Below are 10,979 nucleotides of genomic sequence, written 5' to 3' on the forward strand. Positions count from 1 at the left end.
AGCGTCGGAGGAGGAGGGGTCGGGTGTGTGGGTGGGTGTGTCCGCGAGTGGGAGAAACCAACCAGACCACCTCAGAGTCGGCGAGTTTTAGTGCTGGTTACCGGGCGGAGGAAGTACGCAGCTCTCCCCGCTCCCGGGACCCCCTCCTGGGTAGGTACTGGGAGCAAACGCCAGAGGGCTCCTCCCGAGGCCCTGCACCGCCCGCGACCACCCGCAGCCCAGCCCCTGCTCGCGCGTCACCCCACCCCGGCGCGGTGGTAGGGCCCGGCGGCGACGTCACCCATTGTTTACAAATCACCCCGAGCCGGTAGGATTCTGGCTCCCGCGGCTGTAGGCGCGCGGCGCGAGTGTCTGGCGGACTCCCGCTTCCGTGTCCGCCCCGGCCCAGGCACCGGCCCGGGCCCCGCTTCGGCCTCACCCCCGCGCCCCGCTCCACCGCGACCCACCGAGTCCTGCCGGCCGCCGAACTCCGGGTGCCCGGGCGGGGGGCCATGCCGTGCCGGAGGGAGGAAGAAGAGGAAGCCGGCGAGGAAGCGGAGGGGGAGGCGGAGGAGGAGGAGGAGGACAGCTTCCTCCTGCTGGAGCAGTCGGTGACGCTGGGCGGTTCGGGCGAGGTGGACCTGCTGGTGGCCCAGATCGGCGAGACGCTGCAGCTGGACGCGGCGCAGGACAGCCCGGCCTCCCCGTGCGCGCCCCCGGGGCTGCCGCTGCAGCCCCCGCGGCCCCCGGCGGCCGTGCGGGCGGACAAGGCCCGGCCGCCGGCGCTGCCGCTGCTTCTGCCTCCGGCACCGGCGCCGGCTGAGCGGGTGGACCCGGCGCCCCCGGGGGCCCTGCGCTGCGCCCTCGGGGACCGGGGCCGCGTGCGGGGCCGGGCTGCGCCTTACTTCGTGGCGGAGCTTGCCGCAGGCCCCAGCGCGCTGCCGGGGCCGTGCCGGAGAGGATGGCTGCGGGGCGCCGCCGCCTCCCGCCGCCTGCAGCAGCGACGATGGCCCCCAGCCGGGACGCGCGCCCGGGACGACGACCCGCACCGGCTCCTGCAGCAGCTGGTGCTCTCGGGGAACCTCATCAAGGAGGCCGTGCGGAGGCTCCAGCGAGCCGTCGCCGCCGTGGCAGCCACGAGCCCCGCGGGCGCCTCTGGGCCCGGAGGCGGCCGCAGCGGACTGGACCCTGTCGCCCTGCAGCCCTCCGGCGCCTTACACTGACCCGGGGCCCCTGGAGGAGGAAGAGGACGCCGCTGCGCAGACCCAACAGCGTCCTGCCCTCCCCAACACTGAGCTGAAGCCGCCGTCGCCGTCCTGGGAGTAACCGCCCAGGCTGCGGGAGACGCGTGGGGAGAGACCTCAAAGCGAGAAGTTACCGGCCCCAGCGAGGCTGTCGGAGAACGAGAGCGTGGAGAAATGCACCGGCCAGGGCGCAGACGTGCCGCGTGAGAATTTCCCTGGCCACCTCGGCGCCAAGGACCTGGGATAAACTGGGAGAACTGTGGCAGCTACTTGCACCGACTTGTACCTGACTTAACCCTTGGGGGCGTCGTGTACTTGGATTGTTTAAAGATTGGGCTCCAAGGGGCGGGTATCGCCAGGGCTTTATAACAATACTTGAAAACTAATGATACGCATACATTTTCTTTATTTTCTGGTGGAAGAGCTTAGTGGACATGGTGCTACAATTGCTGTGCAAAGAAGTTCGGGAGGGAAGAAGAACGTCAAAGCTTGTTGGTGTGTGGGTTGCCATCACCCCCTTCTTCCCACCTAATTGGTGTTTGGTCGGGGTGGGAGATGGGAGGTCCTGTTAGGGGGTTGGAGGGAGGTGGAGAATTTTAAAGGTGGGTAGAGTTGGAGTTGAATGTGGACTTTTAACTCACTTGACCTTGCCACCTGTGGTTCAAGGTCACAGTTTGCTGTGTGCAAAAGGCTGTGGGGTTCCTGGGAGAGCTAAATTCACCCCTGTGACTTTTCTTTCTCTTGCTCCAAGAAGAGCCATGTGTGCTTTGCTACCCCTTGGAGTCCGTGGAGGACAAACAGAGGCAGAGAGGGACAAATGGGGGAGAGTTATTTGTGTTTTTCTGTGCTTTCCTCTTTCCAGAACAACACCTCCTCCTCCTCCCGTGGGTGCACGCTTGGCCATGCCATGATCTTTCTCAGAAACAGTCATCAACAGTCTCCCCTGTCCTCCCAGCCAGACTTTCTTACTCCACCCGTTCTGCTGTCTGCATAGGATAGATGAGACCCTGGCCGTTTTTCTGCTCCGTTCTGGCCGTCTGTGGGGCTGTGGGCCTGAGCCTTGGTGTGGGTCCTCACCCTTCACAGTTTTCTTCTGTCACCAGCTCTTCTTGTGAGTGAATGAAACCGTGTTCAAAATGTGACTCTCCGAGAGGAGAACCCGCTGGCTTTACCCTTGTGAAACTTGACGGCACTTTAAGTAAAGTGCCACCCCCACACTTAAGGTAGCTAAACCAATTTAAAAAAAAAACAGATTCAATGGCTTGTTCATCCTCCAGATGTAGCTGTTGACGTACACTTCGCACCGGAGTGTCAGAAATTGTGGTGGTCCTGATTTATAGGATTTCTTAATTAAAATGTCTGCTGAATAAATTTGGTTTTTTGTTTTGGAGCGTGCTCTGGCTTTTTGGTGGAGGGTGGGGGGGGAGGGAGAAAAACACCTAGGGGCTATCTTCTTAATGGAGAGTGTGGGGGGAGGTACCTGGGCAAATGGTGGGAGCCAGCTTTGTGCAGTGTAGAATATCGGTAGGGCTGCCGTCCCTCATTTTTTCTGGGTTGATGTTCCACGAGATGAGAGGATTAAGTCCAGGTTTTTGAAACCTGCTAGATGGGCTTCCGTGCCCTTCGTGAAATAACATATTCCAGAAATGTTTTCCAGGCTGGAGGGCAGAGGCCAAGTGACTCGCTGTGTCTGGAGGGGGTGGAGGAGCTGATTTTCATCTGGATTTTTGTATGTGAAGAATGGGGAGGACACAGGCAAAGCCACCCTGTTTCCTCTCTCTCACCACTGACCCAGTCTTGAGCTATGGGCCAGGAAAGGAAAAACGGTTTCATAGCCATGCATTTGGTCTTGTAAATGGTTTGGTTAGAGCAGGCGGGGTTTGGATTGAATTGAAGGCTTCCTGACCTCGGTCAGGTCCATCTTCCCAGGCATGAACTCTTGAGTTCCTTCCTACTTGCTTCAGCCCAGAGGTCTGCCAGTCAGCCGCATTAGGTGGTGGTCTGCTTAGCAGCTCTTCCTCCCTGGCCTGCCCACCACTCACCCACGCTCGGGCCGCCAGAGAAAGCTGGTACTCTGTGACGGTTTGACTCAGCTCTGCGACTCATCAGCCTTGTCATAACGAGCAAGTAAGTCACTGCTCTGTGCTTTTTCCTTCTCGTTAATAAAACAATACTACTTATAGGGTGGTTGGCAGGATTAAATTAAGATCTGAGTGTCTGAGATAACTTACATGTTCAAAAAGTGGTAGTGTTTATTCTTGGCACCACCCCTGTCACTTCCTCCCAGGGGGGCCCTATCTGTCTCCTAAATGTGTCCCAACTTGCCCTCACTAACTTCAGCTACCATGAGCACAAGCTGTCCCCAGCCTTTGCTACTGTACAAGTCCCTCTTTCTAACTCCCAGAAGGCTGTACCCACATGGCCTTCTAAACCAGAGTGTCCCTCTGCTTTCATCATTCTGGGAGTAGTGTTCACTGGGCACACTTGTGCCAAGTACTGTTCTGGGTAATCACTCTGTCATTTCATTAGGTCATGGATTGATGGGCCATAAGGTAGGCACTGTTTTCTCCTTTAAAAAAAAAAAAAAAAAAAGATTATTTATTTATTTATTTATTTGACAGAAATCACAAGTGGGCAGAGAGGCAGATAGAGAGAGAGGGGGAACCAGGCTCCTTGCTGAGCAGAGAGCCCGATGCGGGCCTCGATCCCAGGACCCTGAGATCATGACCTGAGCCGAAGGCAGAGGCTTTAGCTCACTGAGCCACCCAGGCGCCCTCTCCTTTTTTTATATATAAAGATTTTATTTATTTATTTGACAGAAATCACAAGTAGGCAGAGAGGCAGGCAGAGAGAGAGAGGGGGAAGCAGGCTCCCTGCTGAGCAGATGGCCTGATGCAGGCCTCTATCCCAGGACCCTGGGATCATGACCTGAGCTGAAGGCAGAGGCTTTTACCCACTGAGCCACCCAGGTGCCCCTGTTTTCTCCATTTTATAGATGACCCATTTTATAGATGGGGCCCAGGAGACTGAGTGACTTGCTGGAAGTCACCACCTTTTAGGTGGATGAGCTGGGATTTGAACCCAGGCAGCCTGGTTCTAGGATCTCTTGTTCCTCAACCAGATTGTCCAGGATACTGTACCACCTGTATGAGACTTTCTTAACACCATTTTCTCCCATGTTGGATTTATTAAGTTTTCTTAAGAGCATCCCACAGACCTTGACCCACTAAGTACCTTAACACAGTAGCATCCCTTTTCTCAAACTTCTCTTAAATGCCAGCCACATATGTGCAAGGTCCTGGGCCTGGGGGATCTGGGATGGGGCAGGGTTTGAGACATCCTGGAAGAATTAACCAGCAGGTTTGGGGCCAAGGCCTTCCCGTAAGGTAGTAGGAATCACATCAGAGAGGCACAGATAACAAATGGTATATGGCTGCTGTTTGCAGAACCTCAGGTTGTCTGTAGGATGAGGGCATAGGGCTGAGATGCTGCAGTCTCCGCATTACGGCCGTTAACAGCACTCGGGCATGAAGGTAGGGTTGTATCTGCAGACAAGGAAAGAGGATCTCTAGGACCTGAGAGGCGAGGGAGAGAGAGGGAAAAACTGATACCTGTTAAGGGCAGGTACTGTGGGGGCTCTTTTTATAAGACGTTACTTTGCTCTTTATAATGGGGAGAGGTAGGAATTATTGGTGGTGGAGCGGGATCTGTACTCATGGCTCTTGAGCTGATCCTCTTGCCTCCTGCCTGAACCTACCACACATCTCACGAGCAGCCCCTGCTACTGATTCAGCCATTTGCAAAGAATGTAGAGAGCCTGGGCCTGCGCAAGTGTGTCTGTGTTGAGGCAATGGCCATTTCCAAGTGGAAGCACCTTGGGATCGCCCATTCCTAGCACCTGGCCCAGGAATGACTATGCCTGGGCTATCCCTAGCCCTTTGGAGTGGCTGGGCACAGAACTGGGGGTATGGGAGCCGGCAGAATTGAGGCAGCTCTCATCTTCTGAAGGAGCTGGGGCCTAGGTTTCCCTGGTAACATTCTGCAAGTCTTGAGCCCAGAAGGTCCAGAGCAATAGGGAAGTGGCAAGCAGAAGCTGGTTGTTGGAGTGGGGGGATGGGGCTCGATGAGGAGTTTCATGCGGGAAGCCATAGGGACAGCAGCCTTGTGGTTCAAAAATGACTAGAAGCTGGAGAGAGAGAGAGAGCAGGGCTGGGCTAAGGATCCGGCATTTAGAACTAAGGGGAAAAGGTGGAGCCAGGGAGACGCTGGCCCTCGCGAAGCAGTACTAACACTGGCAAATGGACACAGTGCCTGCCAGGGGCCAGGCTCTGATCGAAGTACTTTACGATGACCAACGCTTCCCAACTACGTGGCTGGAAGAAAAGTAACTAATAGAAAGGGATGGAAAGTAAGAACTGAGGGAGGCTGAAGGGTGGATGGTAAGGGACGGTGGCCGGGTGAGTGTGTCTATGCAGGCGCGTGGGCGTGCACACACACACACACACACACACACACACACAGCTGTAGCTGTTTGCATACATCCTCTGTGGTTAGGTCCAGAGTATATGGAATCAGAACGTGCTCAGTGACTTTCACTATCTTTTTTGCACCCTGAAGTTACGTTCCCTCCTCGGCACCATTAAGCCGTGTGTCTTAGATATGTGCACTGTGAGTTCTTTGCCTGCTTAGCCCCGCTGAAGCAAAGTCCTGTGCCTGGTGTGTCTGGAGAAAGCTGATTATGACTCCAGTCCGAGGAAGATTTTTGGAAAAACCTAGATCATCAATTTTTAACCAAGTTAGGTTGTGGAATCTAATTTAGTAAGAAAAAGAAACAGGCAAAAGGCAGGCCAAAGGTAACAAGATGATAACCAGCTTGTGATTTTTTTTTTTTAACCCACTCAAATCAATAAGTCAAACAAAGTGCCTGAGCAGCCTATCAGTTGGGGGTTGTGAATTTTACCTCCTATGAGTCAGTTAATTGATAAGGGGCAGCAGTTAATCAACTCCTTGAGAGCAAATTGAGCTTCCGTTCTATTGGAGCGTTAAGTTGCATTGAAGGATTCTTTCACACAGGAATAGCACAAGCATATGCAGCGATCCTGGGCACGAAGGGTGATACACGGTGGTTCCGATGGCCAGCAGTCAGGTCCCTGGCCCACCGCAGCAGAACAGTTTGTGACATAAGGCGCTGTCAAGTGGGACAGCCACCCCTCTGGCCCCCCAAAACCCTGCCATTCAAGGCATGCTGTGCCTTCTTGCCTCCTCAGGTGGCCTTGTCCCTTTGAGCACCTTCCCTTCAGTTTCTCCCTCTGCACGTCCCTCCTGGAGACCAGCAAGCACAGGTCCCTCCTGGTTGAGCAGATCCGTCCCTTTGCCCAGTTTTTCCCTTTTAGCTGCTGTCCTTCCTTTTCCATCTTCTCAAACTTCTAGGAACCACAGCTCCTCACCCCAAGCACCCCACTCCCTGGGCTCTACAAGTCTGTTGAAATCTCCTTGTTTGTTTGCTCTGCAAATGTTTACTAAATGCCAGTTCCCAGGCAGCGTTACTCAATGCAGCTGTTTTGGGCAGTGGTCTCAGCATTTTTACTAGCATTAGCTCGGCGAATCCTTAAACCCCGTGAGGCAGGGTCTTCATTACTACCACAATTCACAGACAAGGAACTGGAGGTGAGGTTAGGTGACGTGAAGTCACCAGAAGGAGCTTTAAAGGAAAGAGCCAGAAGTGGCCATCCAGGCAGTCTGGCTCCAGAACTAACTGACATTTGAGATGCCACAACGTACTACAGGAGGCCTATGGGTTTGGTCGTTTTTTTGTTTTTGTTTTTTTCTTCCTTTTCAAAGTGTGTCTTGTCTTTTCCTCTCTTCCCACCAAGGCCCTTATCACCTTGTGCCTGGATGTTATAACAGCCATTCAACGGATCTGGCTGATGTGGTGGATGTTCTCCTCAACCTCAGACCGTCCCCCATGCCAAGTAGCCTGATAAGCTGCCCAACACCTCCTCCTTCTCTTGTCCTCTGCCATCAAAGACTATCTAATCTCTTTGGGGAAAGAAGACATTCACATAGGAGCTCCTGAGATAACCCTCTAATGACAGTAAATAAAATGAAGAGTAAGAACAAAATGAACTCTAAAGTCACTCCCTGTGACGAAATTGCATGATTTTCTCAGTACAAATTAGGAATAGGAATGGACAGGGTGGGCACGCAGACCTTCAGCCAAGCACTGAATCTGAATTAGAAGGGGATGGTTTTTCTGATGGGGGCATTAAGAGCCGTGGTCCCAGGCTGTCCTCAGCACAAACCCTCCCCTTTGTTAATATTCCCCGAAGCTCCTACTCTACCAGTCCTAATCCTGATCTGCATTCAAGGTTTGGGCTCAAGGGGATTGCCACCCTTTTGAGATTAAACCTCTTCTATACTGAATATTCCCTTCCTCTGGACTTGCCTTAGCACTTACCTAAACAACAGGGTAGTAAACTCAAGCAACTGATCTTCAGAGGAAACAGGTTTATGCTTTTTTTTGTTTTTTTTTGTTTGTTTGTTTTAATTTTTTATTGGGACACCTGGGTGACTCAGTGGGTTAGAGCCTCTGCCTTCGGCTCAGGTCATGATCTTGGGGTCCTGGGATTGAGCCCCGCGTCAGGCTTTCTGCTCAGCGGGGATCCTGCTTCCCTTCCTCTGTCTCTGCCTGCCTCTCTGCCTACTTGTGATCTCTGTCTGTCAAATAAATAAATAAAATCTTTAAAAATTTTTTTATTATTTGAGAGAGACTGAATACAAGTAGGGGGAGCGGCAGGCAGAGGGAGAAGCAGACCCACTGCCGAGCAGGGAGCCCGATACAGGGCTCAATCCCAGGCCCCGGCGATCATGACCTGAGGGGAAAGCAGACGCTTAACTGACAGAGACACCCAGACACCCAGGTTTATGCCTTTTAAGAAACAGATTGAAGAAGTTTTTAAAAAGCGGGGTTTTCCACAGAAAACAAAGTAGTGGCCTTCATGCAATAGCTTCCAGAATTGATGTTTTATTATTTGAGTGTTTACTATTTGCTTCCCTTATATTATCTAGTTGAACACTCACATGATTTTTCCAGGTAGGCTCCAGTCCTACCCCATGTTGCAGATGAGTTCATTGAACTCATGGAGATTAAGGACCCTGCCTCAAATCCCACAGCTACCTGTGTGGAGGCAGAGGAGGGCCGCCTGCAGAGCCCATGCCTGTCTCTCTCCTGCTTCTGGGAAACTGTAAAGGGCAGGTCACTTGTTCTCCCTTCAGTTATGGATGGAAGACTAGAAGGACGTGCTGTGTGGGACAGGTCTTGACCCTTTGCCTGGACCAGCCTGCACAGTGTTCTGACGAGGGCACCTCTGAGTGGAAACCTCTCTGGGCTTCCATGCCTAAATGAGGCAATAGCACTAGACCGCCCAAGGCTTAGCTCTTCCTGAGCTGACATTCTGTGATTACTGAGCATTGGGGGAAGAGGGGGGAGCTAATTGAGTGAGTTAGTAATTTGGTTGCCAGGGTAACTCTTTCCTGATTGGAAGGAAGGGATCACAGGGTTCAACACAGACTTTGCTGGATAGGAAAGTGGTGTCTGATCTTCGTTCCATGTCTCTGCTTATGAGCTGAAAAAGGAAGGGTGAAAATTGAATCCAAATATTGTAGCATTTGTACCTAATTGAGAATGAAATTTTGGGGCAGCAGACTCTACAGTCCTCCGTGAGATGGGCCATTCTTTTCCTCATGGTGCTTGTCATTTGCCACTTTCTGTGTTTTAATTTATTTTGTATTTTTTTCATTCACTTTAGAGTTTGGTCTTTTAGTTCGTCCAGGCCATTTTCTGTGGCCAGCTAGCTGTCTTCTTAGGATCCTGAACGTTTTGTAAGAAAATGGTTGTGGCCCATACCCGGCTTTCCCTAGTTCAGCCTAGGAATCTGGGGTAGGGTTTTCTGGGTTCTGGGGGCAGGGTCGCCATCTTGGACAACAGGGGTGTCATTCATGTGTGGAGTTGTGCACTGAACAGTACTGGACTGTGTGTGATGGTATTAGGCTCCTGGAGATAGGCCTGAGCTGGGAGCCCAGAGACCTGGGTTCTAGATTCTCATAGGCCTTTGACTTCATAAGTGACTTCAGTAGGTCACTCTACCCTGTCTCTTTTGGGACTATCTTTCTACTTATAAAATGGTCTAATAACTTAAAATCACTTGTGTGAACCTTGACTTATTCCAAAAGAGGATTTGGGGGTGGCTAGTAAGAACTGCAGGATTTTTAAAAAGAGGGACACTTAGGGCTATAGGGTATTTAAAGTGCATGATAGTAGGCATTCGTTTTCTCCAGTCTTCCTTTTTTATGGAGGGAGTAGTACTGTGTGAACCCCATGGTTGAGTCTAGCCTTAACCGGTCATTACAAGCCAGCACGGTTTGTGCAAGGGGCATCGAATCATGGGCCAGTTCAGCCCTGGATTGCTCCTAACCCTTTGACGTCCAGGAAATCCCATCCCCACTAAAGTAGTGGGGCCAAGGAGCTCAGGGCTACTGCAATGTCAGGGGCAGCCAGCACCTGACCACTTTCCTCCTGCTCAGTGCCCAGAGGTGGCAGCCACCTGCAGGGCTGGAGCACCCCCCCACCCATTTGTGTGAGAGCCTCTGTAATCAGCCTTCCCTTACTGAGCAGCACTGGACAAACCTCCCACACTTCCTGGACAGGTGGGAAACAGCTGGCTTGGGGTGCTCAGGAGGGACTTCTCACAGGCCATCAGGGGCGGTGGGTGTATTTGAGAGAATGGGGAGGTACAGACACCAGGCACAGAGTCCGAAAGGGTGTTAGAAAATTAAGACTGTATCATACAGCAGTCAATCCAGAAAGCATTGTTAGGACCATGGATGGCGTGCTCCTCTTTCATGAGAAACTGAGGACCCAGTCGTCTGGTTGCCAAGGGGCAGTGCTGGGAAGGAAGGAGTAGGGACGAGACCGTTCATCTCCAGTACATGCCAGTTGCCGAGAACCTTTTCCTCATCTCACTTCTCTGTTGCACGGATGAGGAAACCAGAGACCACAGAAGTTGAGCAACTTGTCCAAGGACCCCATTTAATAAGTAGCCTCAAACCCTGGGTAATCTGTTGCCCAGTGTGGCTCCTTCCAGGAGGGCACAGACTGAAGTAACTCAGGGAGGGAGGGACAGAGACGGGTTGTTAGGTCAGCGCTTAGGAGAGAATGGCAGCAAACATGCCAAGGGCAAAGAGAGGAGTCCTTTCAGACACTGCCAGCTAGCCTTCCCACCGTGGGTTTGTATCGGCCCCTAACCAAGAGCTGCCCCAGCCTTAAGAACTGCCTTGTGAAACAAGTCCACTTCAGTGACCACAGGAGGGGGAAAAAAAAAAAAAGGTTTAGAGTCTCCCAGTCTGCCGTGATGGCCTGATCTGATGTCCTCTGCTGATACAGTCAGAGGCAGCTTCATAAAACATCTCCATCATGGGCTAGTAATCCAAAAGGCTCTAAGGTTTTAGTGAATGGGATTGGTCCCAAACCTGACCTCACTTTCATTTAATTTCCTGCCAGCACCAATACACACCCAGCCACGCAGACCCTGCTTAACTAGTGAGCTGCTCAGACACAAAGGCGCTCTAATTACCATCCCCAAGGCAGGCTGACAAGGATTCCAAGTGTTTTTAGGTTTATGGATTAGAGAAATGTGTTTTGTGCATCTTTCCCACCCGAGGCAAGAATAAGATAAAACCAACCAACCAAACCAAACA

The 10,979-nt window shown here is 52.3% G+C and overlaps 1 protein-coding gene across 1 annotated transcript; it reads left to right on the forward strand.

Moving 5' to 3' along the window:
• The first annotated feature begins 367 nt into the window (after positions 1-367).
• Positions 368-1,609, forward strand: FRAT2 (FRAT regulator of WNT signaling pathway 2). Its single transcript, XM_032883177.1, has one exon. The coding sequence runs from the start codon at positions 492-494 to the stop codon at positions 1,200-1,202; it is 711 nt and encodes a 236-aa protein (XP_032739068.1). The 5' UTR covers positions 368-491; the 3' UTR covers positions 1,203-1,609.
• Positions 1,610-10,979: the final 9,370 nt, after the last annotated feature.

The sequence above is a fragment of the Lontra canadensis genome, unplaced genomic scaffold (assembly GCF_010015895.1).
Source record: "Lontra canadensis isolate GAN:19392208 unplaced genomic scaffold, GSC_riverotter_1.0 scaffold3, whole genome shotgun sequence".
Classification (NCBI taxonomy): Eukaryota; Metazoa; Chordata; class Mammalia; order Carnivora; family Mustelidae; genus Lontra; species Lontra canadensis.